The sequence below is a fragment of the Maylandia zebra genome, linkage group LG11 (assembly GCF_041146795.1).
Source record: "Maylandia zebra isolate NMK-2024a linkage group LG11, Mzebra_GT3a, whole genome shotgun sequence".
In the NCBI taxonomy this organism is placed as follows: Eukaryota; Metazoa; Chordata; class Actinopteri; order Cichliformes; family Cichlidae; genus Maylandia; species Maylandia zebra.
Genome location: NC_135177.1, coordinates 20223616 through 20249811, shown reverse-complemented (window position 1 = coordinate 20249811; position 26196 = coordinate 20223616). Strand labels below are relative to the sequence as shown.

The window sequence follows — 26196 nt, the reverse complement described above, 5'->3', positions numbered from 1 at the left end:
CTTTAATAATGATATTTTTTTTCTCCAAGTTGCTAAGGAGAGCTTTAGTTCGGTTAAACCACTTTCCATTTATGGGCGGGGTTCTTTAATATGATTGACAAGTCTCTAGACTATTGAGGCGACGCGCTGACGCCGCAGCCCTTGACGCATCTGGAACTTTCTGGATTTCAACCAATGGGCAAGTACGTCAATTGTACGCTCTTCTCTTTTTCCCACACAATTCCGTTGTAAATAAACGAATGACAGAGACGCGGTTGACGGTGAAATTGCTACCAGAAAATTTCATCAATACAGGATACCATTACCGGACTGTGTATTAAGGTAATTAAGGCCTCTAATATAAAGCTAACGAAAACCTACGAGTTCATGTAACGATTCTAGCCGTCGTTTTAATGTGCAAAGTAAATGAGTGACAAAGCAATGAAAAATTAGCTGCTAGTAGTGATGCTAATGCTAACTGTTGACATTACCAAACTAACTCGGTTCTTAAGATCAAAATTTGGTGCATTATTTTCTTAAATGTCTTGCAAGGTAACAACGTCGCCAAAAACAAGAAAATTGTTATCTAGTTATCAGTTTTTAATATACGATTCTTAAATTGCCGTTAAGTAACTGGTAGATGTTTAGCTGGTTTATAACCCCGGGAAGTATAAATTAGTATTCATTTACCAAAGTAAAAAACTAGTTGGTCTTCATCGAGGATATGAAAGTAATCTGCCATTCCTAATGGACATTTTCCGCCACAGACCGAAACATGAATATGTGTTTTTCTCATAAACTGCACGGTGTCTTTTCTATCACTTGGTAGGCTTCTGTGGTTACGTTGATGTCATTCCTACCCGCCAGTGTGCTGTCAGTACTTGTAGTCAGGCTGTCGTGTACAGGCAGCTTGTGGCCAATGCCACAGGTTTCGACCTGCCCGGGAAAGTAAACTGTCAGCAGCAAGAGGAAAAAGCAAGTTGGCGTAAACAGACCTATCTTTTCTCCACCTGGCTGTTGGACTGAAGAGGGACTGACTTTGGATCATCCAACACTGAAAGCTAACATGTCAGAGTTAAATAAAGATGTGGTGGATTTGGTTTGGGGGAGACCCTCCAGTGGAGTGTCTGTCTCCATTTTCCGCAGATGGGCCCAAGGTATGATACTTTTTCTCAGTATGTTGATAAGAGTTTAAACTAATTTCCCCCAAAAGGGGTATGAAGCAATAATCCACTGTATCCAGACTTTAAGACCAAAAGACAGGAAGCAGTGATTTTGTTTGAAATTCTAGCTGAAACAAAGTTAAAATGTAAAATACTGAAAATGAAAGTATAAATACTTACCTGCCTGTTGAGGTTTACGCCCTGATTTTGTCTGTGGCCCTCAGATCTTCAGCTGGATATCCATTTGTTTGTTTTGTTTTTGTAAGTTGTTATTGACACAAAATCTTTTTGCTGTTTATCACAGGATTTGTTTTTAGTGAAAGTGAGCTCACAGCACTGGAGCAGTTTGAAGGAGGGCCCTGTGCTGTAATTGCACCTGTCCAGGTAAGATCGTATTCAGCCTTCTGACAATTTGTCCTGCTCATTTATGATAAAATATCTGTATGCAATTATTTTGGTTAAAATTGAGATTATAATAAATGCAAACTGAACTAAATGTGCCCCAACTGTTATGTGATGACAATAAGGTTTTCTGCTTTAAAGGAGATGTGGTCTTCGTCTCAAAAATAGCTTTGTTTGACTTATAGTTTAAAATAATTGTATTTTATCTTACACTGGGCTGTAGTGTAGCTCTTCAGTTTATCCACATTCTATAAAACATTTTTAGCCACTTTTACCCTCCCTTGAACACAATTTTCTGTTTTAAAACACAGAGTGTTATTTAACAGTAGGTAGGGCTACTCACAGCCAGACATGTGTGGCTCACTTTAGAGCACCTGAGCGTTTAGCTAAGAGGCGTTATATGCACATATGCTGACCTCACATTTTGAAACATATTCCTTGTTTTATGTAAACATCCACCATTAAGGAAAAGTATAATAGATCCCATCATGAGGAAAAAAGGTACACTGGATTTATAAAAGAAGACAAAGTGAGACAAATATTGTGAAAAATCTAATCTTGACCATCTTGTTTTGATCAAAAATAAAATTTGTATAACTGGCCACCCCATACCAGTGTTGGGTAAGTTACTTTAAATTAGTAACTTAGTTACATTACTAGTTACTTCTATCAAAAGTAACTCAGTTACTTCAAGTTACTCGTTACTTTCAGAGTAACTAGTTACTAGGGAAAGTAACTTTGGTTTTACTCAGAATTCTCTTGTTAATGTGTTGCTTCCGTAACTGGATACCCAGCAAGTTTGCCAGTCTTCTAGCTTGCTTACTTGCCACAAGTGCACTGTGCCACCTACCAATAGAAAGGAAAAAAAATAATGTGCACATTTCCACGAGAGAAATCCCATGCCTGGACCGTCGTTGACCGCCGCATGATTCTAGCCTGCTTTTTACATCCAACACAAAAACTGCAGTCGAGGTGCTTTCGATTGTACTCAGAACTCGGAAATTCTGCCTTCGGAATAGGAAGATGTAGGTAACACCAGACTGCAGATGAGCTGCATACAGGGCTGGACTGGGACAAAAAAAAAAATCGTCCCGGGGAATATGACTAGCCCACCATTATAGGAAAAATCATAAAGCCTTTGAATGAAAACAAACGCTGTTGTGACAGTGATGTACACTGTTCTGATGGTATATATATATGCATCAATCTATCAATCGTTTGTTGTAAAAACTCAGATAATTATTTTTTTAAAAGCTAGACATTTTAAATGAGAATAAGAAAGAAAAGTATTTCCTTGTGCCCCCCTTTCCCCGTTAATGCCCTACATGGACCCATGGCAACACTTTGCTAGACCCGCCCCTGCACAGTTACCAGCTGTCAGCTAAGTAAAAAAAGGATCCTGGTGTTGTTTGTCTCTCAGAAACAGTTCATAACTTCCCTTCAACTCATTCATGTCACCTAAAAGGTAAACCTGTTTCTCCATCACCTGTTCAGCTCTGATGATTCAGTAAGGACGTCTCCTGGTTTCATCTTCATGTTTCCCTCTCACCACATAACCAAACTGACATCATGACCAGCAGCTTTACAGCTGTGGCTCCAGCAAACATCAGCTGTACTAGAAATTAATCTGGCGCCACCGGGCCCTCACCACCAGTAGGCAAACATGGGGTTAGTATCTTGCCCAAGGATATTTGGCATGCAGCCAGGAAGCAGCCTGGGATCGAACCACCGACCTTCTGATTAGTGGCTGACCTGCTCTGCCACCTGCGCTAAAGCCGATACGCTGATCACTGATAAGTTTTATGATTGAAGTAGAAACAGGAGAGGAGAGAATGAGAGGAAAAAGGGGCAGCTGTGCAGCGTAAACACAGAATAACTCCAGCTTTGTGTCTTTTTCATTGTAGCTGAATTACGGGACAAACTGTTCCTTTTCACCTCAATACGAAACGCGTAATATTTTCTCTGAATACGAGACGATTCTGTTTTTTACGGGACGGTTGGCAACTCTAATAATTAACCTTATGAACAAAATAAAGTTCAACATCAGTAACATAGCACCCACCCAGCTGTATAGAAACTCTGTCATGCTAGCTAGCACGCAGTACGAAAAAGTCAGCATAACGAAAATAAACTCCACCTAAACTTGGTTTATATCTGACCCAGATGGACTGCAGGTCATAACTTCTTACCTGAAGTTCAGTTCACCTGACACTCGGACCGGCGGCCGCTTCGGGTCTCTCCTCTTGCCTCCCTTTTCCTCCATCCACCTGCTGGCATTCACCACTTGCAAATGTTATTGAATCTGTGGAAGCTCCGCGATAGCCACCACACGAAGTAACGAATAACGAGCATATTTAAATCCCAGTAACAAGTAACACGTTCCTGGTTTTGGCATAATAACTAGTTACCATGCTCGTTACCACAATAATAACGTAGTTACTGTAACGCGTTACTTAATAATGCGTTAGTCCCAACACTGCCCCATACAAATGGTTACTTGTATAAAATGAAGTAAATATTAGTTTCTGTTAGTCTGTGATTGCTGATTTTGGACAAACAATGTCTAAGAGATAAAGCACATTGCACCATGCAATATTTCTTGCAAATTTGGTTACAGAGTTTGTTTCTTTGCAGGCTTTCCTCCTAAAAAATGTCCTCTTTAGCAGAGAGAGTTCCAACTGGAGACAAATGTCAGGTAATTTCTTAAAAAAAAACAACTCATTCACTGAATTGCCTGGTTTTGGTTTTTTGTTTTTTTGTTTTTTGTTTTTTTGTTTTTTTTTTTAAAGCACATTTTATGTTTGTGTATGTTAGAGGAGGAGCAGAAAATGGCACTCTGTTCGACGCTAAGCGAAATCCTGGAGTCTGTCTGCTCCAGCACCTCTACGGGGTTCTGCCTGGTGACCTGGGCCAAAGGACAGAGCCCACACACTAGCACACAAACAATCACACAGGCACAGTCGCAAACACAGGACATGCCAGAGCCAGCAAGCAGTCAGCCACCACAGGAACAGCAACCCAGTGAGTCCTACGTCTGTCACATTTCCATAAAAGATGCACGTTGAAAATGAAACTGCAGAAGTATTTTTACTGTTTAAATGAAGACTTGTCTTAATATTTAATTGTTAAATAGAAATTTTTAATGACTAATCACTTGATCCAGTATTTTAATGTGACATGCTCTAACACTATGGTTTCTGTGTGTTTTATTGTGCCTAGCTGCTTTGGCTGCTGAGGAGCTTGGCTTTGAGCAATTTCACAGTGTTCTCCAGTAAGTGACAGTAAATGTTCTGTCCATATATAACAATTAGCTTCTTTAATTCCCATAAAATCCTGATATTAAGTAATTACTGTTGGTATTCTGGAGGGATTTGGACTTTGTAAGTCAATGTGGGACAGATGTCAATATGCATTACTGTACTAGAGAGCAGCACATTTCAACTAGATTAATCTAAGCCTGCAAGAATTGGCTTTCACATCGGTGTTACCTTTTTCACTCACTCACTGCTCACAATTTGCTGATTCAGCATTTTCACTGATTGCCTAATAAAAAAGAACTACCTTTCTCTCACACCGTCTGCCACACAAACACAAGCCAAATAAATGCAGTGGTGTGTTTGCCAGACAAATATTGAAATTTCATCAAATAGCGCACTGGCAGTTGAGACGGTAGTCAGCAAAAAGCAGTGCTGACTCACTGTGAGGAAGTGCACGCAAACCAAGACGAATAGCTTCACTACCAAACTTTCCAAGGTTGAACAAAGGAGGGAAGTGGCTCCAAACAAAAGATCAGATTATTCTTCAACCTCTCATTTATTTGATGCCTGCCCTGTTGTGAAAGGGCATCTGGGCATCACAAACTCAGTTAGTGCATTTGTCAAATTGACACCTCCTGAAGCCCAGCACATGTGTTTCATACATCATTCTTGTGTTTGTTTCCCTCCTGCAGCAAACGGACGGTCATGTCAGTGGCCCATCTCAGAGAGGAGGTGCTGTCTCTCTACCACACCTGGAGGGGGTGCTGTGGAGTCTTGCTTTTCCTTTATTCTGTCATCCTCACTAAGGTAAAGAAATGCAATACTGAAATAATTATGATGTGAATGAAACTGCTACTGAATTTTAAGACCTTGATTTTTTACATTAAATCATCGTCATTCATCAGTTTAACCAAAAATTAAATACATTAATTTCCTTTGGTTCTGTTTGTGCAGGGCATTGAAAATATAAGGAATGAGATCCAGGACACAATGGAGCCTCTCATAGATCCTGTACATGGCCATGGGAGGTAGTGAAGCAAATCTTCTTTCTTTTTTTTTTTCTTCTTTTTTTTCACCCTCTTGATGCGTCTTTTCCCCTCTTTTGCAGTCAAAGCCTGGTGAACCTTCTTATAACTGGTCATGCTGTCTCTAATGTCTGGGATGGAGACAGGGAGTGCTCTGGAATGAGTAAGACTTCAATTAAGCATTGCACGGAGATGCTTAAAGACACCAAATCCGCACAAAAGAAACATCTACACATATGAGAGTTGCAGAAGTCATTTGTGGTCTAAGATTTAAACTCTGGTCACCAGACTGTCATAACTCTTAAACCTCACAGCACTGCACAAAACTAAAAATGAATACCAGTTTGACATCATTGGAATTCTTATTTTGTTGTTGTTGTTGTTGTTTTTTTTTCTCCCCATTCTTGTCTTGCAGAACTACAGGGAATTCATAAACAGGCATGTGTTGGTTTTCTCACACTGATGGAATCACTACGCTACTGCAAGGTACAGACACAGATACACTTACATTTTCACAAAGCTTGGAAGCTCTCTAAAATGTCACAAAACATCGTTTTCAAATCAAATGAAACTTACATGTAGTTGCATGTCATTTGACTACGTGAACATCAAATTTTGAAGCCTAGAAATTGTATTGGCTTTTGAAAAATATCCGCTCTGCAACAGATTGGCCTGCAGGGGCGCTAAAGAGCCATGCTTTTGTAATGAGTCCAAATTGTGGTTTAGGATTGTCTTAGTGAAGCAAGCGAGGTCTTTCTTGAAAATGCATTTGACATTTTTATGTGGTTAGCAAGTGTAGCACTGATTCCTGCATATATTGCTAAGAAATAATGATTATTTGCCCGATGTGCAAGGCTCTGTTTGTTTACAAAGCCCTTCATGGTCTGATTCATTATTACATGTCCAACCTCTTACATCAATGCGCTGCTTCCAGGTCCCTCTGCTCAATCGATCGGATGCTTCTGACTGTCCTGCGCTCTAGATTTAAACTTGGGAGAGGTCATGCATTCACTGTGTTTCCCCCAAACTGTGGAACAGCATTCCCCTCACAGTCAAATCTGTTCCTTCATTGAGTCAAAGCTTATTTGTACTAATTGGCATTTGAGTGTCTGATTTGCCCATTGTGTCTCCTGTGCTCCTATGTTTAGCACATTCTTATCTATTCAGTTTTTTGTGCTTTATAAATGCATTTGAATTAAGTTGAGATGCCCTTACTTTATGCACCAATGCAAACACATAATGCCATACCATCATAGATGCTGAATTTTGAATTCATGCTGATAACAAGCCAGACAGTCCATTTCATTTGTTCCTCAGAGACACAATGTCCAAGATTTCCAAAAAGGAATTTTAAATGTGGATTTGTCAGGATGTTTGTTTTTCTCTGGTTGCATAGTTTTAACTTGCATTTGTGGATACAGCTGCAAATTGTGTTTACCAGCAATAGTCTATGTCCATTTATAATAATAGTGATCAGAAAAATGTTAGTTTTCTGGTTTGTCCTTTGCGTACAGATATGTTTCCAGATTCTCTGAATCTTTTGGCCGTAGTACGAACTGTAGATGATGAAATGCCCCGAGTCTTTGGTAGTTTATGTTTGGAAACACTCTTGAATTATTTAACATTATGACCATATGGTCTCTCAACAAATGATGATGCCTTCCACATCTTTATTTCTGAAAGATTCAGCATCTCTGGGGTGCTCTTTTTATATCCAGCCATCATCCTGACTGTTTCCAGTTTCTAATCAGTTATAAAATTCTCCACAAAGTGATTGTCTAGTATTGCCCAACTTTTCCAGTCTCTTAAAGCTGCTGTCCCAATTCTGTTTTTCAAAAACCACTACAGTTTTCTACAGTTCCAGCATTAAAGATGTTTTCAATTAGCTATGGAGTTGAAATGGATTCAAATCATTCAGTTTTTTCATTTACATTTTACACAGCTTGCCAACTTTTTTCTGTAGGTTCACGAAGCATAATTTAAAAGTATAAACAAATTGTCCAGTGGTGGTCATTTGTGAGCTTTCAGAGGATTTGTGTTTGTTCAAGAAAGCTTGAATGCAAATAAAGACGCCCATTGTGAAAACTGAAAGGAGGACTACAAATACAAATAAAGACACAAACACTTGTTGTTAGTTGTAATTCTGACATTTCAAACTGTGAACCATAGGCCAAAGTTTGTACTCCCAGGGGAAAATATGTTTGGAAGGAACAGTTATTTTTGGAAAACGTGTACTGAAAGGCTGACCAATCACAACGAAAACGTATAAAAATGCTTGTACCACAAAATAATTCAGCTGGCTTGAAAAACAGGAATGCTCATTTATCAATATAAGCAAGCCAAAAATAGCTGAAGTTGAGATATGGAGCCTGTGAACAGGTAAAGTGAGTAAGCAGCTGTAATAGGTTAATGGCAAGTAGATGGTTGCCAATGTAACTAAAGAGCTCTTAAGATCGACGTTACAAAGCAGCGCATTTATATGCTATTCATGGCGGTTTAAGTTATCATTGTCATTTTACAGCATTTCATTATGCATATTATTGTCGAGGGTTTTAGAGAAATAACATGCCGCTGTTATTTAAATATTAATGTTGAATGGAAAATCTGCATGTTACATTTCAAGCAATTACTGATTCATGATGAAATTTACTGAAATAGACACTCACAGGTTATGCATTCCTTTTCTCTGTGTGTGTGTGTGTGTGTGTGTGTGTGTGTGTGTGTGTGTGTGTGTGTGTGTGTGTGTGTGTGTGTGTGTGTGTGTGTGTGTGTGTGTGTGTGTGTGTGTGTGTGTGTTGCAGGTCGGGGCGTTCCTCAAGTCTCCAAAGTTCCCTATTTGGATCCTTGGCAGTGAAACTCACCTCTCTGTATTTTTCACCAAGGCAAGTTCAATACACACATCCATTGGAGAGGTAGCATATAATTCACACACAGAGACATACAATGTGTAACATAAGCCAGTGTTCTCAGCAGGTTAGAAAAACCAGAATATGGAAGGTGCTTTAAAATAGTGCAGATCAGATATCAATGTGGGGGGAAAACCAGAGGGAGGGGGGGAGAAAAATGAGTACAGAAGATAGTCATATATGGCCGGTGCTCTTTCTTGGCTTTTCACCTAACAAGTATGGGGGAAAAAAATGCTCAGTTCCCAAAGATGAACTTAACAAATACTGGCACACAGACATGGTCTGCATTCTCGCTCCTTCTCACTTCTCAAACACAAACACACAAAGTTTTAATTTATCAACCATCTGTGATCAACTAAACAATATGTGGTTTATTTTAAAGTATTGCAAGCATGCAAACTGCTGAGTTTGTGCTCCAGCAAGAGTCTGCACTTCTAACCACCTTCACTGTCAGGTTAAATCCATCAGTATGGATCACAGATTTTTCTCTTCTGGCACAAGTTTTTTTATACAGCGTTGTCACGAGAGCTTTAAAGCCTCTGAAACAACAATCAGAAGTAGCTCCCAGTGCATGTACGATTTTTCCATTGCATTTCAGGAAATGTCAGTAAGTAAGTAAGCAAATGGAACACAACTGATTATTGGCAGTGGTTTGGTATGAGATTTTTACTGTGAGCCAAGATGCCAAAATAATCTGAATGACACTAAAAACAAGATAGTGAGATAAAACTTTGCCCCAAACAGCACAAAGAATGTTGGTCTAAGTATTTAATCCAGTGTCTGTTTTGTTAGTACTTGGGAAATAATAGTTATTTTAATGTTAATAATCCCAGATGTCAATGCACTCCCACATACTCTTGTATCTCAAATAATTAGGATATTATGAAAATATATTTTTGGTAGTTTGGTTAAAAAATATAGACTTATATTCTATATTAATTGCATGTAAAACTCTCTGATATCTGAAGTCCAGTATCCCAGATTATTAGAATATTTTAAGTTTGAGAAAATTGCCAATCAAGCAGTATAAAAGCTTGTCCAGTCTTCTCTCTCAGAGAAGCCTGGTTACTTCACAGCTGTTCAGATGGCGATTATCAACACCCTTCTAAGGACAGTAAGGCACAGAAGGTCATTGCTGAAAAGGCTGGCTGTTTTAAGAGTCACGTTTCAAAGCAAGCCGACTACAAGGGAAAAGTATGGTAGGAAAAGGTGTACCCTAACCTTGTCGAGAAAAGTCCATTCAAGAACTGGTGAGAGCTCCACAAAGAGCTGACTGAGGTTGATCTCTTCTGGAAAGGAGCAGCAACTGTCACATTCCTAATATTAAACCGCTCAGACACAGTATCAGAAACGTCTTACCAGGTTTAAAAAGAAATAAAACTGGAAAAAATTCCACAGTGGTTCAAAGTTCTCTTTTTAGATGAAAGTACATTTTGCTTTTCATTTGAAAATCAAGGTCCTGGAGTCTGAAGGAACAGTGGCAAGGATGGATATGTCACTTGCTGATGTTAACAGTTGTTACTTTTCTTTTTTTTTATCACATCCAAGTCAACACAGCCAACTGCCGGGAGATTTTTAGAGCACTTCATGCTTCCATTGGCTGACAAATCTTATAGAGATGTCAATTTCCTTTTCCAACAGGACTTAGCACCTGGCCACAGTCCCAAAACTGCTACCATGCTGCTGATCATGTTATTATTGTCTGTGATTGGCCAGCCAAATCAGCTGACCTGAACCCAAATGAGAACCTATGGAACATTGTAAAGAGGAAGATGAGATGCACTAGTATATTACTGTAGCACTGTGTGAGATTGCTTTACAAGTTGAGGCGCTCTGGAGATTTGTGTTCTGTAACACACTATACTGATTCAGTCCTGATATACCAGAGGGGCTCTAATTGTGGCCAAACATGTTATTGGAAATCTGAGGGGAGGAAAAAGAAATCTTTGGTTTTTGGGAGTATGAATGAATTATTGTCCCATTTTTACTTGTATCAACTTGCATCTGAGTTATACACTCAAGCCTTCTCCATTAGTGAACATGTAATTTAATATGCTGCTTTAGCTTGTGAATTAAAGCTGGAAGTTTCAGTTGTAGCAAATCGATTATCTCTGCTGTTGTGAAAATTGCACCAGAAGGGGGGAAAAATTCCCAAGTAATCATCTCCATCATAACGCTACCCTGCTAATATATCATTGATTAAAAGCTCAGTTACGAGAATAATCTCATGCCCACTATGTGAGTGGATTGTATTTTGCCTCCGCTATGACCTAAAGTCGTCATGCGTGAACAGATGACTTACCAATTTCTACAATTCCCCCAGCACTAGTGACATATTCGCATATACACACACATTCCAGAGCACATGAAACCTAATCCTGATTAGCATTAGTTGTGTGTGTGTGTGTGTTGCTTTAGGTGGATGGCTTCTTGAAGGAAATATGACTCCCATGTTCTCATCTGGATGTATTTGTACCTCTAGACACTAAAAACACACTTGAACACACTCATTCATGTATGCACATGTACTGAGGAACATAGGCTAGTTGTACACTATGCCAACAGTAATGAGCTCTACAACTTTGAGCTTGAGGTCAGGAAGGCAGATGTGGGGCCTCATTCAGTGTGACCTTGTCCTACTGTGAAGTGAATCTGTGTTTCGAGAATACTTTTCTGGGCTTTATGGTACAAAAATAAACGTGCCTGGTTATGTAGCTTTTAGCTCCGATATAGAACCATCGCCACAAAAACAGAAAACCTGATCCCCGCCTCTGATGTGTCAGTGGCTCCTTCTTTCTGTCACTGGGGACGGGTGTGTATTCCCCTGAGTGGTTGTCAGTGTGACTGTGGCTTTCAGGCCATCGGCTTAATGCCATTAGTGTTTTGTTTTGTTTTTTTTATCTAATCTGCCTACACAAAGACCATCCTGCCAATTTTGATCTGTACCCACAATACCTCCTGCACTCTGTTCTCAGTTGTATTAATGTGTGTGTGCATGTGAAAGAGAGAGAGTCTGAGTGTGTATAATGGCATGTAATGGGATCTGTTTCTGGACGAGAGTTTTTTGAGATGCCTGAAAAAGGACAGAAAGCAAAGAAGTGGAGAGATGGGTGACAGATGAGACGTATCATATAGTATGTTTTTTAAAAAACAAAAAAAGATTCTTCCATCCTTCCTTTTCCTTCTTTCTTTGAAGTAGCTGAAGCTTGGTCTATTGCCCAAGTGAAGGACTCCCCAGCGCACCTTAGCCAGTCTCTTCAGATTGTTGATCCCTCATGGGAAGGAAAGAGGAGGAAAGGAAGTAGAAAGGAAGGATGCACTTTAAAGAGCAGTGTGGTGGTCACTCAGGAAAGGAGGTGGGGGTAGCCCCCCTGTGACATTTCTCATCGCTCTTTACTCTGCCCTCACTGAGTGATGAGGTTCACAGGCTGTATCTGCGCTTCTCCGGGGAGTTATGTGTGTGCATGTGTGTACAGTAGTTGTGCTCTGGGTCAGTGATTTACTAGGAGAGCGAGCAGCCGCTATGGCGCTCTGTGTCCCATAAGACTCCAGCTTCTGTCTGCAAAGACAGAGGATGTCTTTCAGGGACTGGTAAGGAGGAAGAAGCTGTGTGCAGACACAGTTAGCTTTAATTCATTGGTGTTTTACTGCTACTGGAATATGGCTTAAATCTTCAACATAAAATATTCCAAACTTAAGGTGCATTTGCCATCCCTTTTCAAATATCTTGTCTGCAGCTCACAGTATTCTTCAGTGTAATGTGTAACATATTATTTCAACTCGTGTGTTTGATGTAATAAAGTAAATTGCAAATCATTACTCAATCAGTGCATGTTTGCAAAACGACATATGTATTGCGTTCTTAAAGAATTAATATTTAAAACAACAACAGGAAAATAATCTGCGGGGCCTTTATGAAATTTGTTTGGTCATCTACGATTAATTTCTGGTCTCCATATGATCAGTGGGCGCGGGCCACACGCAAACACAAACTAACAAAGCGGTGTACATTAACAGTCATTAATAATCTGTGACAGGTCAGACCAAAGGTCTTTGTAGTAGGATAAAAGTCTATCTTTGTCACTGTATGTGTGCATTATTCTTCCTTTTCCCTCAGGTGCTGCTCTTTGTTATAAGACGCATCATTACACTGTATAACTATTCTCTGGTGTCTCCTTTCTTTTCTGGTGAGACACGTTTTTGCCCATCTAAGACAGTTTCATAAATCACTGCTTATCCTGCTTTGTCACACCTGAAACTGCACTCACTCATTATGTAGCAAGAGAGACACGGAGCTTCTGTTCTTCTCTGTACTTGTGATCACACAGGCTAGTTAAGATGAACTAAAGGGGCACATACAGTCTACATAACAAGCCCTCACTCACAGACTCTCTTCTCAGCCTGTCATGTAGTGAGTCTGTCGTTACCTGCTAGGAACAAGATGGGAGACACTGCCCAAGACCTCTGCTTTGTTGTTTTGAAACTGATCTCTACAGACGCACTCTATGGCCACTCAAAGCCTCTCAGCAACACAATAGCTCTTTGCATGGACCGGTGAGAAAGAGAGTAATTCTAGTAAAGTGCTATGTCTACCTGTCTTACCTGAAGTAGCTACATGCATGTGGAGATAAAGGCTGAAAGGTGGAAAGAAAATGGAACAAAAGTTAAGGGAGGGAGGGGAGGAAATACTCCAAAACTGGAGTACCTATTTAGCACAGAAAAGGGTAAGTGAGGGGGGGCGAGCTGGGCAGGGAGAAAGAATGAAAGGGGAAGAAGGAAGGACATGAGACGTCAACCTAAGAGAGCCTCTCAGCCTGGTGAGCACAGTGCAGCATGAAAGCAGATGGATAGAGGTGACGTTGAAGACAGTAGTCAGCAAACATTTCTTGAACATAACACAAATAATAAAGATCAGCCGAGCATTGTACTTTATCTAACATGTTGCAGTAAATCTTGAGCTGCTGTTCTTAAGCTAGGGAGGAAAAATAATGTTTGTTTGTTTTTAACTGTGTTGATAAAATACAAAATTAGATTGTTTATGGTTGATCTCATTAGATATGCACTCATTTCTCGTACTCTTACGGCATTGGGTACGGAGGTGGCAATCGCAAAATCCAACAGGCATTACTTCCTAAAATTGGGTTGTGCTCATCAGATAACAATAGTACACAAAACACTCCTTCATCCAGTTTAATGTTTGTTCTTAGGGTTTTTCTTGCTGTATGTGTTTGCTTTCATGACTTTTTAAAAAGAAATTAGTATTTTCATCTGAAAAGAATAAGAACATCATCACCTGTTACATGAAATCGAAGGTTGCAAGTAAACCTAAATAATTAGTATTCGTCTATCATCATCTTAATAGCTACTGCACAAGTAGGTCTGTGATCTTAAATATTTTGTTGGCTAAAGTAAGACTTCCTCTCTGTGTAACATGAGTTAATTACCTAAAATACGCATAATTACAAATTTTATTTCCTATCTGTAATTTGTTTTGTCTAACAATGTTCTTGATCTAATAAAAAGACATTTGCTGAAAAGGACGGTTGATTAAAAGACAAACGCACATTCCTGAATTCTTACTCGGATCCTCTTTCCGGTCTCTTAAAATTTTTTGGCAAGGACCGTAAATGTATTGCAGTTTTACTTGGAGCAAATGTTCTACATTACATTGTATATTTAAGTCCTTGTGATTGCATGACTGTAGTTCCTGCTTTGTTCCTTTAGAGAAGCTTGTTTTCGCTCCCTTGCTGAGGTCACGGGTTTGCACAGAAAAGGTTGCACTGCAGAGATTGGAATGTGCTCCTTCACAAACAGCGTTTGCATCTCAGACCTGGCTTTGGTGCTGCAGTGTATCATTGCACTGGTTCTCTGCATTAGCATTGTACCAAACGAATTTCATCACAGGATGCAATTTATTTGTTGCACTGACACTACCTCTTGCATAGACGCTCGCACATACACACTGACATGAACTGTTACTCAATTAGTTTGAGTGGAATGAAATTGTGAGGCACACAACATACATGCACACACTTCCCTGCAGAGTTTGTTAGCTCCATGACATGTTTTCCAACTCAGCAGCGTCTTCCCCAGGCCTCTAATAAAACACAGATCAAAGATGGCCAAGCAGACCTATCATTGCACACACAGTCATGTAGGCTTTGCTGTCATTTTATGTGCCTGTGCATGGTCTTGACGCTCACATGAGTCATTGTCTTTATTAGTCCCTTTCTTGTGCTCATATTGGTGTGAGTCTGTGTATAATGGTCGGCCATAATGATATGTTTTGTTTAGTGTGTTGATGACCACTTAGTAGTGTTTGTGTCTTCGTTGGAACGCAATCTGTAAATGTTAGATTATCAGGTGAACATTGCAAACGGACTCTCAGTTCACGAGGCTTATTCGACCTCTATATGTAGCCTTAAATTAATTAAGCCCCGTGTCTTTCAAATGAGGATTCTTTTCTCAGTTGGGGTAGAAGGTTTAATTACATTTTATCAAAACAGTTCATGTTTCATGATACGGACGTTTGTTCAACTCCTTCTGAACTTTTTTCAGCACTTGATTCCTCTGGGAATTGTTCAATCTTGGAAGTGAAGCATAGACGCATCTAACTAATGAAAAATCTTCTGTCAGATTTATGGAGCCTGTAATGTTAACACATCAGGCCTCTGCTGTACTCTGTCACAGAAAAGTGTGTGAGCGTACGTTTGCTGGTGTGACTGTTTTTCTTTGCATCTGAAGAGCCTGCAGCTGGGAGTCATCTCTTCTTGGACGTGTCTCCCTAACCCCCCCCCCCCCCCCCCCCCCCCCCCCAAAAAAAAAAAAAGCCTCCTCTCTCCTTAAATAAGCCCCGAATACAGTAATAAGTGGACCATGAAACCCAAGCAGCTTGTGTGGATCAGAGGCTCAAGCTTTAATAAAGGCTGGCTAAAGGAGATGTGGAGGGTTCATTTGCTCTCCCAAAACATTATGTGTTTGTCCAGTGATTCATTGTCATAAGTACAGTCTTGTAAAGAAGAACAGTGAGAACCCTCCGACTCTTGTCTTCACGTTTTGAACAAGTATTTCATCTTTACCTTCTCTTCTCTTAAAAATATTCCCTCCATCTCCCGTGAGCTTTTTTTTTTTTTCTTAAACTCTTTTTAGTGTTTACACATGAAAAATATTTATAGGGCACTTTAACATTTACCTTCGCTCTCCTTATCACTGATTGCTTTCAGTGTTGCTTATCAGACACTTTGGTTATTCGACTCTAAAACCTGTATAATCTTGACAAGATCTGACACCAAGTTTGAAAATATCAAATAATACCTAAATGCAAGATAAGATAAGTCAGGACGTTTCTTTTCATTTTGGGGGGGAGTGTCCAACAAGATCTATCGCAGGCCTCTGGGGTTAAAGTGCTGTATTAAGGGTTTGGTATGTTTTAAACAAACTTGATTTTCAAACACATCATCCAACAGCGTCCAGAGGCAAAATTGTTTATACTCCAAATGGGTAAAAAACCTTGCGGTCATGTCCTCCTTGTGGGTCAAAATACTTTCCTGATTTTACTATTGGAACTCAGTTGTGTGCAAAAAAAGGGGTCTAAACCTTTATCACCCCTGAAGATTTTAGTTCATGCTTTCATATTTTTAGTTTTGGGAAGTAAGACAAAATGTCAATTACAAAGTCAGGAAATGGAATGCAGTGGGAGGAAGAATTTCAGAGTCTAACAGTCTGATAAGTTGTGGGGGGTTTTTTTGGTTTTATTTTTTTATTCCCAATTTCCTCAGTATAGAAAGAGTAATGAAGGCTTTGCATAAGCATGCTGTACGATGTATCAACCACTTATAGATGGATAAACACAACTCTTCACATCTGCTGCGCCTGTCAGCGTTGCTCTCTCCAAACTTTACCAACATACAAACATTGCAGAGCTCGTCATAAATCACAAGCTAGATATTTAAGACTTGATTTCCTGACACTGTGTTTGGAGTGAAAACAAGCCATCTAACTTTATCAGCAAATCAGTTAATAACCCAATGAACTCTGGTGATTGCACAGGCCCCTTAGGTTCCACACATACATGCTTAATGTACCAACAGTGAATCACAAACCTACTGCTATGAGTGGTGCTCTGTATTGGCTGCATGTTTAGAATATAGAGTGGGTTTGGTGCATTAGTATTGCTCAACTTGGGCAGGACCAATTGAAATCTGCTCTTAGTAGAGATATAGATAAAGAAAAAGATAGCGATATATAGACGATCATCTGAAATGACAGAAATATGACCCAACTCTTCTCCTTCTCTCTCCTCACTCTGCATACAAATATTGGATGTGTGTGTGGTCACTTTAGGGTTAAACCTCTTCACGTTCTAGTGCACACGTGTTTTTTACTTGCTCTTGTCTTTAATGTCTTGTCTCTTTGTCCCTACTGTCTCCAAATAGGAGATGTCACTGGTTGGTCCAGAGTCTCCATCAGAACAGGCAAGGAGGGTTTTCCAGTCATTTGATCCTGAAGGTAACGGAAAATCAAGTGTTTGCATTTAAGATGTACTACTGATAGCTCTGTTTAAGCTTTGACTGATACCAGTTTTAAATTAGTAGTCCTCACTACAGAAGGAGAAGAAGAGACTCTGCATGACTCTTCTATATGTAAGGCAGCATCAGGCTTTACTTGAGGAACAAGGCCAAGGAAAAAAAGTAAAATGGGCATTTTTTTTTTTAAACTTTTCAATGTTTTTTAATGCCTAATTTACTTGCACTTATTTCATTTGAGAGCAGTTTGATAAAACACAAGAGACTTTCAACTATGTTTGCAATAGTTTCTTCCTCTGCTCCCTGCTTCACCAAGTCTGTGAATGTGTCTATTTCACTATCCGCAGACCAGGCATGGGTGAAGTTTAAAAAGCTTTGCAGCAAAAGTCTAAACTTGACCAAATAAAATAAATAATTTAAAAAAAAAACTAAAATAACTGGAGGAGAGAAACCAAAAAGGATTTCACCATCAAAGACTACAGTGCAAAAAAAAAACCACTAACAGAATTTGTTCTAGCAGTAAAAGTGAAATGCATCCAGGCCACTCACCCTTTGTTGTTAGCTCTCTCCATGCTATATAAGTTCTGTTTGCAAAATGTAAGAGTTTATGGGCGCACTGCTGCTGATGGCTGACATACTAAACTTAGAATAACACAGACTTGAATTTAAGAGGTCGGCTCCCTGCCCTGAACACCTGAACCAGCACTGAGGCTGTTATCCAGTATTGATCCAGTAATACACTAAGTATTGATTGGCTTGCCTCAGTTTGATTCATATACAGTCCACATGTTATTCACCTTCTGTCTGTCACCAGCTGTGCACAGGTTTTGATTGAGCACTTTACTTTATTTGCTTATTAATACACCAGTTATATGTAACCTGGCACACGGATGTACTTTAGTTATTCCGAACTTTCACTAACACAGCTACACACACAAACTGAGAAAAAGACATCCTGGCCCAACTGTCTTTTCCTTCCTTCTCCCTGCTTGCAGATGCAGTCATAACCTCTTTTCTTTGTTGTTCTCATCACCATTATTTTCTTCTGCAAAGAGAACAAGGGTCCCTGTCCCTCCTCTGATCTTCATTGTTGTTGTTTAGGTTAGTGAGATCAGCTCAGCTAACAGCTGAGTCAACCATCCTGCTTCTTCCCCCTCTCTTCCTCATTTTCTTAAACCTTTCTTGTCACTTCCAAGTCACTGTGTAAAAAGACCACAGGAAAGACACAGAGAGAGTGGGACAATGACAGCAGAGGCAGCAGGTTGTCATGTCAGTAGAAATGAAAATGTTGTGTGTAATTTTCATTCACGCAGCTTCAGGATTATATTGTTAGATATTTATGTTCACTCAGAGAAGAGAAACATGCAATGAAACATTTAGTGTTAACATCTGCCGTGCAGTGTTTTTCCTCCTGCTTGAATACAAGAGAGTGAAGTGAGCAGTAAAGAGATGTCAGGAGTCGTACACAGGACGTGAGCATGAACTATTTTATTATTAAAGTGTGCAGCTGGGAACCAGTTATAACACATATTTATGTTTTCCTATTTTCAAAGGAACTGTGCTGTTCTTCATTGCTGTAAGCTGCATTATTCACGATATGTGCCGAGGTCTTTCTGTATTTTGTATAGGGGCGGGTATCTCTAAATGATATCCAGATATTTATGACGATCTAGGAAAACAAAAGTACTATCCGTACTTGCAGGCAGCAGCATTTATTTATTTTTATTTTTTTAACAATTAATAACTGTCATTGATGACACGCTTTCTGATTTTGAAGGTGCCAGCGCTATAGTGCAGTGGTGTTATAACAGCGTAAATTATATATAAGCCCAAAAATAGCCTTGGTAGTATTTTACCTGGAAACTCTAAATGGAAAGTACATAATAACTGATTAACACTTAACAATAACAAAACTTTCCTGTGTAACACTTCAAGAGCTGTGCAAGGTGGTCACATAAAAATATTTTCTACCTGGGATACTGACTCCTGAATCTTGGATTGAGGGATTTTAACCAGCTGCTTAAAACGCTGCTTTTCCACGATCTGACCGCATCAGTAATTTCCATCCACCGTTTGCTCTTCCTGTCATATGGCGTGCAGCTAATGAGTGCTCCAGCAAAGCTCGGTGGAGTCATTTGTTTACATCTGGGTCTCGCATCACCAGCTGCTAGTGTCTCCTCTTTTGTAGCCTGGTTGTTCTCAACAGTGTTTTTTGCCTCAAATGGTGAAGCGAGTGTTGTTTCTAGCTTTTGGCAGGAACACTTGTCGTGCATATTTTTCAAAGCATTGTGCTTTTGTTGGAGGTTGTTGAAGTAGCTCCCTTTTCAGGTCAATTGTCATAGGATGTTGACACGTGGCTGGCTGCTGAAATTATATCTCCAAATTACATTTGCTTATATCACGTTTTTACGTTGAGGATATGATATAGCGCAGCTTTAATGTGGTGTGATGTGATGTTACCGCATGATTAAATCCTACCAGCTGACAACAAGCTTGCAGGCTCCAACAGCTTTTACAACAAATATGTAAACGCAACCATCGTCTGCACTTTCCTTGTTCTTCATTTGTCTCTTCCTGTTGCACAGAATACCACTTTGCTTGTTGTCAAATCCGCTTCTGCTATCATCTGCCAGGACATTCTGCATGCCATATGGTCTTTTCTCCCAAACACTTGTTCAAACAAACACATGCGTGGACTCCAGTAGTTGGACCCACAATCTTATAGGGATACGTATACACACATGAAGGAAGAATGCACTGTACAGATGAGTGCTGCGTAACAGGGCCATAAATCTGTCTGTGTCGCATGTACGGTCAACACAGCCCCTTGTGTTGTGGAAAAATGGCGCCAGAAACATTCACACGCACGACAGTGATTCACAAGAACTACAAACTCAGTAACCCACTGCACTTTTTTTTAAAAAAACATTTGTTTGCCATTGTCCCTGCTGTCTGCCCTCTGCTCGCTGTCACACCATCAGCTGCCACTCTAAGAAAATATCTCTCCGTCTTGGTAGAACGAGATTGAGTTTTTGAGAGCGAACTAGCAGCACACTTGTCAGTTAGTGTTCTTTCGATCGCATTTGGGGTTTATGTGTATATCTAAACACGAGACCGCACAGGCTCACATGCTGATGTTTAAATGACATAAAACTGCACGGCCAGACAGCAGCGGACAGAAACACATGTTAGTGTTTAAAGCTTCTCCTCTCAGGTAAAGCGATCATCACGCTTAAGGAATGTAGGTCAGAGAGAAAAGACAAGGTGTCTGTGTGAAATGTGTGTCAGATGAGTTCATTGCCCAGGCTTGTGATGTAAATAGTTCTTATGCCACATGTGTGTAGGTGAAGGCTTTGCCTTGTTTTTTAATTCAAGTTTGTATCTTATGTTTTGTCTAAAGTCAGCACCCTTTCTTTATGTCTCTTTCTCTCGCTCCCTCTCTGTAGATAATGGTTTCATCCCAGAGTCTCTGCTGGAGGATGTGATGAAAGCTCTTGACCTTGTCTCAGAGCCTGAATAGTAAGTGCTTGCATGTTCAACGCTTTCTGTTTGTGTGTGCATGTTTGTGTGTGTGTCCGTCTCCATGTGGCACCTGTAGAGCTTCTTAGATTCTACCTCCAAAGTCACTGGCAGGCCAGGTCAGCACCTCCTTGCTCATGTTTCACTACCAGGCTGCTATAAAGCAAGACCAGAGAGAGCCCGCTATAAAGGCTGGGGAAGAAAGAGTCAGAAATTGAGGCTTACGGGGAGATCGTTAACTGCAGGAAGAAAGACTGAGAGATCGAGGAAACACTTTAAAGTGCCGCTTCAAACAGAAGCACGTTCTCCTCTGAGGAACAGTAAGCCTTAATGCTGTAGTTACTGGACTTGCCAAGTAACCGGACCAATAATCTGGTCTACAGACCCCCAGATGGCCGATACATCACAACAAAACACAGCAAACTGACGGGAGACTCCCAGTGCTAACAGGAGAGTCTCATTCCTTACCACACTACAAGATCTCACCGGGATTCCTATGTTAAAAATAGCATCTTGATTACATCAGTATTTAATAGCAGTATCGAGACTTTAGGAAGTAAACATCGTCATTGAGAGCAGTGAAAGTTTTTTGTTTCCATCTATCCTGTGACCTTTGACAGTCAGCAGCTCTAAGACTTTTGTTATGTTTGGCAAATTATTATTTCTTGAGATTTTAAACACATGGATACATTTCTATATAATTTGATTTTGATTCTATAAGTACTAATAGAAATGTACTTATAGACTGTTTTGGTGAACATGTGGATTCCATGTGGATTCACTTTCTGTATGTCTGGAAATTAAGTAATCAGCTGTGATGCATAATGGGAACCAAAAAGTGAGGTGAAATGTTATTATAGGGTGAGAAGAATATAAACGAGTCTCCTTATTGCGATCTACAAGCACTTAGATGGCATTGTTGCACCCTTACTATGTTTTGAGCAAATCCAGCATATCCAGTGCAAGAAATTCACTGACGAACAATTCAAGTAGTCTACATTTTGATATTTAGGTGTAATCTTAATCAAATATTACCAATCTTGCTAATCTACTGTCTTTGTGCAATTCCTAAACAAACAAACATGATCTGAGAAGAAATTAATGTGGCATACTCAGTGTGTGCAGATTAATCTCACGTCCAGTCAGTTTTTAAGTGATGTAAGTCATGCAGCATTTACTGATATAACCCACCAAAAACAACTGACCCTGCTGAGCCCCATCAACACAACTTTTTCATTGTGGGATTTTTATTTCTTTTTATTGATTCCTCTCATCGTGTTTTTCTTTCCTCCATACAAAAGGTGCAGAAGGTCAGCTAGAAGCTGTTAGTATTTCAGAGGGTTGCTCAGTGACACTGAGTCTTACTCTGCGTGCTCCTGCTGCATGTACAGTTGGTAACAAATCGGCAGATGAAGAAATAATCGTTCTTTTCCTTCTGTGTCTGCGTATACTCCTCACTTTTCTCCTCACTGCCTTAAAAGGGCAATCTGATCAGATTTTTTTTCTATCACAGTGGAATAATAATAACACTGATCTAACACATAGGAATGTCTGGACAGAGGTATATTTAGTTGTACCACAGTATTCACGAAAATATGCACGCGCTTTCCCAAAACATGCATCATGAATCCACACTGAGTGATGAGGTGATTGTAAATTTGGATCAACTTTCATACACAAATCTTGTTTCCTTTGTGCTGATAGTTCCTTTCTCCTGAAACTTGTTTTTATCTGTTTTGTTGGGGCATTTTATGCTGGGTTTTGTTTTTGGTCTGTTTTTGTCTGTAAGTCTGTTTTCGTCTGCTCACTGTATGTTTACTCCCCCTTTTTTTTTTAATCTCTTCTCCTTCTCAGTGTGACTCTGGTTAAGAGTAAGCTGGATCCAGAGAACTTGGGCATAATTCTTCTGGGCCCATTCCTGTTGGAGTTTTTCCCTGATCAGGTATGTGTGCTTGTGTGTGTGTGTGTGTGTGTGTGTGTGTGCATGAAGATGGAGGTCAACTACAGCTTCTACAATACAGCCCCTGCATGATAAATGCCTTCCATCCGTTATACAATCCATATCACAGTTAAAACATATGGAGGAGGCCTTGTGCCCAAACACATATGGGTGACACTTAGGTCTGTTTTCAAAGAATATGTGGAGTGCTGCTTTAGCATTATGCCAATAACATTCCTGTGGTGTCTCATGTGAAATGCATGTGTGCCTGTGTGTGCTCACCATCATATGATGCTGCTTGCCGAGAAGTTTTAAGAAAGAGCAGTAAGATGCTTTTATGAGGCCGGGCGAATGAGGAAGACGGGGAGGTGGGGGAGATGGAGGGGAACTGTGTTAAAGTGATCAGGGCTTTAGGGACTCGCCAGAAGAATGGCCCCGAGCCGCAAAAAAATTATACTACCATTAGCCAACTGGACACACACACACATGCAGACACACGTGGGATTGGGGCGAGGGTTAGAGTTTCATATATACCATATAAACACGAGAAGCTGGACACGCTCTCAAAAAACACACCCAATTAGCTTTCTGCACCTTCAAGAAAAGTCATTGGAAGTGTTTTGGCTCACTTTCATTGTTTTGATCATTTTTTTTGTAGCGTAGGCTGTTTTGTGGTAATTTAGAGTTACGCACGCATTTCTGTTTAACGCCTGGGATTTAACATTAAGCTTCGGTTGCAGCCAGAGATGTGACAGTTTGACTTTTGCTTTTCAGCTGGCAAAGGTTCTGCCTCTGTGGGTCTCTGCCTCCATCTCAGTGAGAAAAGATTGCTCAGAGAGTCTTCAACAACACAGCATGTTTTTCACCCCGTTCACTCTGTGCCTGTTTTTCAGGATTCAGGAATCCCAGACTCATTTCCCGTCTACCACTACAATGGTCTTAAACAGTCAAACCACAAAGAGAGGGTAAGACACTCAGGGTTTTCACGGTAACTAATGGCACTGGTTCCCTTTTCATATTCTCTGTCTCTCTCCCAATTACCTCCGCTCCTTTTCCCGTCATCATTCATACATACATGCGCACACATACACACAGCTGGTGGCAGCCGGCCACTCCAAAATAAACAGTAGCTGTTGCGAGCCTAATAGCCTGTCCGTCCATCCAAAGAAAACCCTGGCTTAGCCTCGCATTTCTCTGAGCCATTTCAACACGAAGGCCACTGTCAGCAGGCTTTCTGTGATAAATGGTCAAACACAGGCTTGTTAAGCAGGATTAGTTTGATGGATGATTATCAGCAGATGCCATTGGTGGCTTTGCACAAACCTGGCAGTCAAAAATATCAGTTTCTTCATCTGTCACGTTTCCTGGTGTGTAAAATTGCTAATTTTTTTCCCATACCACTACCTGAAATTGTAGGAATGGCACCATGTGTGCCCACACAAAAGTGCACACCTACTCACATAAGAGGCAGGTTGTGATGGCATTTCCATTCCTATAGCTCCAAATGGGAATAACAGGCCTGCTGACTGTGTGCCTGTGTCTCTGTGTAAGACTGCTGTGTACTTGCATCCCTTCTGCTGACACCCTCAGAGGAACAGTCAGAATTGAAGTACACTGATTTGCATTTAGGGCGGTTAGCGCCATCGTCTCACAACAAGAACGTCTTTGGTTCAAATCCCAACAGGGGCCTTTTCTGTGTAGAGATTGCATATTTTCCATGTCTGTATGGGCTCTCTCCAAGTACTTTGGCTTCTTCCCTCAGCCCAAAGACATGCATGAGGTTAGGTTAATTGGTCATTCAAGAGATGTTGGGGGGAGGATATTTGCTGTGTATTAACCTGCATTTATGTGCACTCTCAGGTCGAGTACGTGGAGGGGACTGCTTTGGTGCTTGGTTTTGAGGACCCCATGGTGCGGACGGATGACACTCCAGTGAAGCGCTGCCTACAGACCAAGTGGCCATACATCGAGCTCTTGTGGACTACCGATCGCTCTCCGTCATTAAACTAGCACTGACACAACAAGCAGCGTGGTCCTGTGTATGCAGATGGAACACTACTGTGTCACAGCACGCCTCTCTGCACAATGACCCCAAAAAGGTCGGCAGGCTACAAAACTGAAACACATGCAACACAGATGAATGAGAACAAGGAAAACAAAAAAAGACACAAATGCACTCAAGCGATACATGTTCATGGACTAAACATTAAAGCCAGAGATCCACTCTGTCATTCTCACATTCCACACAAACTCACCTCTACACTTCATGCTATTGTCTGTACACCAGTGCTTGTAACTGACACTGAAGATGTTTATGATGTGATTATTTAAAACAAAAAGAGTGACTGTTTATTTTTACAGGTCTGCTCTGTGCCGACACCTGTGCTACAGCTTGGTAGTAAACCGTTAGCATACTAGTTTGATTCGACTGGAGCATGTCATCAAATCAAATGCTGAATCGCATGTAGAGCCAGTCGACTGTGAAACACTACTGTTAACCCAGCTATAGGACTGTTCAAGGGAAAACCTACCAAAGCCTTCCACATAAGAGAACACAGAGACGGACTCCTTAGAGTTTACAGCGTAAAAGGGACCAACCCGGACGCAGAGATATGACAGGAGGTTTTCCGTGTTTTAACCAAGACGGAGCTGGTTTAGGTGCTCTGTGTGAGTGCTTCATGCACTACACTTGGATGTTGGACATGTGCTCATGTATTTATTACCAACACTCAAAAATTGTGAAATAAACACCTTTTTTTTTGTTGACATGCTGTGTGGTTTGGTAACTTAAAATCCTAGAAATTCCCTTCTTAAGTATCCTGTCATGACCAAACATGGGACAACATAAGGTGTCGGATATCCCAGCTCGGTCAGGACCTTAACCACTAAATTGCACGAACGAATGTTTTGTGTTCCCCAGAGACTCTAAATCTACAAGACACTGATGGTCACTTAAGTACCTTCCTATAAACAGGAGAGGGAAAAAAATGCATGTTTCTGTTTGCTCAAAATTGTCCCAGTTGAAGACAAACGAGACAGTCTGTACTCGGTCTTGTATGTCCTCACACTTTGGTCCCTCATAATTCAAAACAAGTGGTGAATGTTTGCAGAGTGAAAATTTGTACCATTTTAGCTACTTAGTCTCGATTCGGGGTTATGACAGCAGCATTTGTAGCTCAGCACACATGTATTTGTGTGTTTATATGTGGATGCAGAACGCTTGTTCCTCTCTCCGTCTATGCACAGGAGATGTGTAATATTACCTGGGTGTGTCTCTAATGGAGAAGGGATGTGGTTATAATCCGACATAACGCTCATTTTAAAAGTCTTATGGTGAGGTTTTACAGAGAGAAGAGAAATGAAGTCAAAGTGTTTAAAACATAAACCACCACTGTTCTCGTGCAGTCATCAATCCACAGTGACCTGCAGTAAATCTCTGATCAGGACACACTGGCAGATTGACAGGAAGTAACACGAACTG

At 40.4% G+C, this 26196-nt stretch overlaps 1 protein-coding gene across 2 annotated transcripts; it reads left to right on the top strand.

The window, feature by feature from the left end:
* Nucleotides 1-58: 58 nt before the first annotated feature.
* On the top strand, nt 59-25481 carry mindy3 (MINDY lysine 48 deubiquitinase 3). Of its 2 annotated transcripts, none has more exons than XM_076889974.1 (16): nt 59-182; nt 809-1136; nt 1447-1526; nt 4179-4239; nt 4359-4565; nt 4764-4815; nt 5494-5608; nt 5756-5829; nt 5910-5989; nt 6242-6312; nt 8628-8708; nt 17168-17240; nt 20704-20776; nt 22631-22718; nt 23609-23680; nt 24576-25481. In XM_076889974.1, exons 2-16 carry the CDS (start codon nt 1046-1048, stop codon nt 24723-24725), a joined length of 1368 nt encoding a protein of 455 aa, XP_076746089.1. In that variant the 5' UTR covers nt 59-182; nt 809-1045; the 3' UTR covers nt 24726-25481. The 2 variants fall into 2 exon arrangements, with proteins under 2 accessions (XP_076746089.1, XP_004541474.1); XM_004541417.6 differs by lacking the exon at nt 59-182 and adding an exon at nt 189-321.
* The last annotated feature ends 715 nt before the right edge of the window (nt 25482-26196 follow it).

Excerpts from the sequence above, each read along its gene's own strand:
- mindy3 (XM_076889974.1), top strand. The coding sequence starts at position 1,046 with ATGTCAGAGTTAAATAAAGATGTGGTGGATTTGGTTTGGGGGAGACCC. Across the intron at positions 5,609-5,755 it reads ATTCTGTCATCCTCACTAAG|GGCATTGAAAATATAAGGAA; the intron begins GTAAAGAAATGC and ends CTGTTTGTGCAG. Across the intron at positions 23,681-24,575 it reads AGTCAAACCACAAAGAGAGG|GTCGAGTACGTGGAGGGGAC; the intron begins GTAAGACACTCA and ends GTGCACTCTCAG.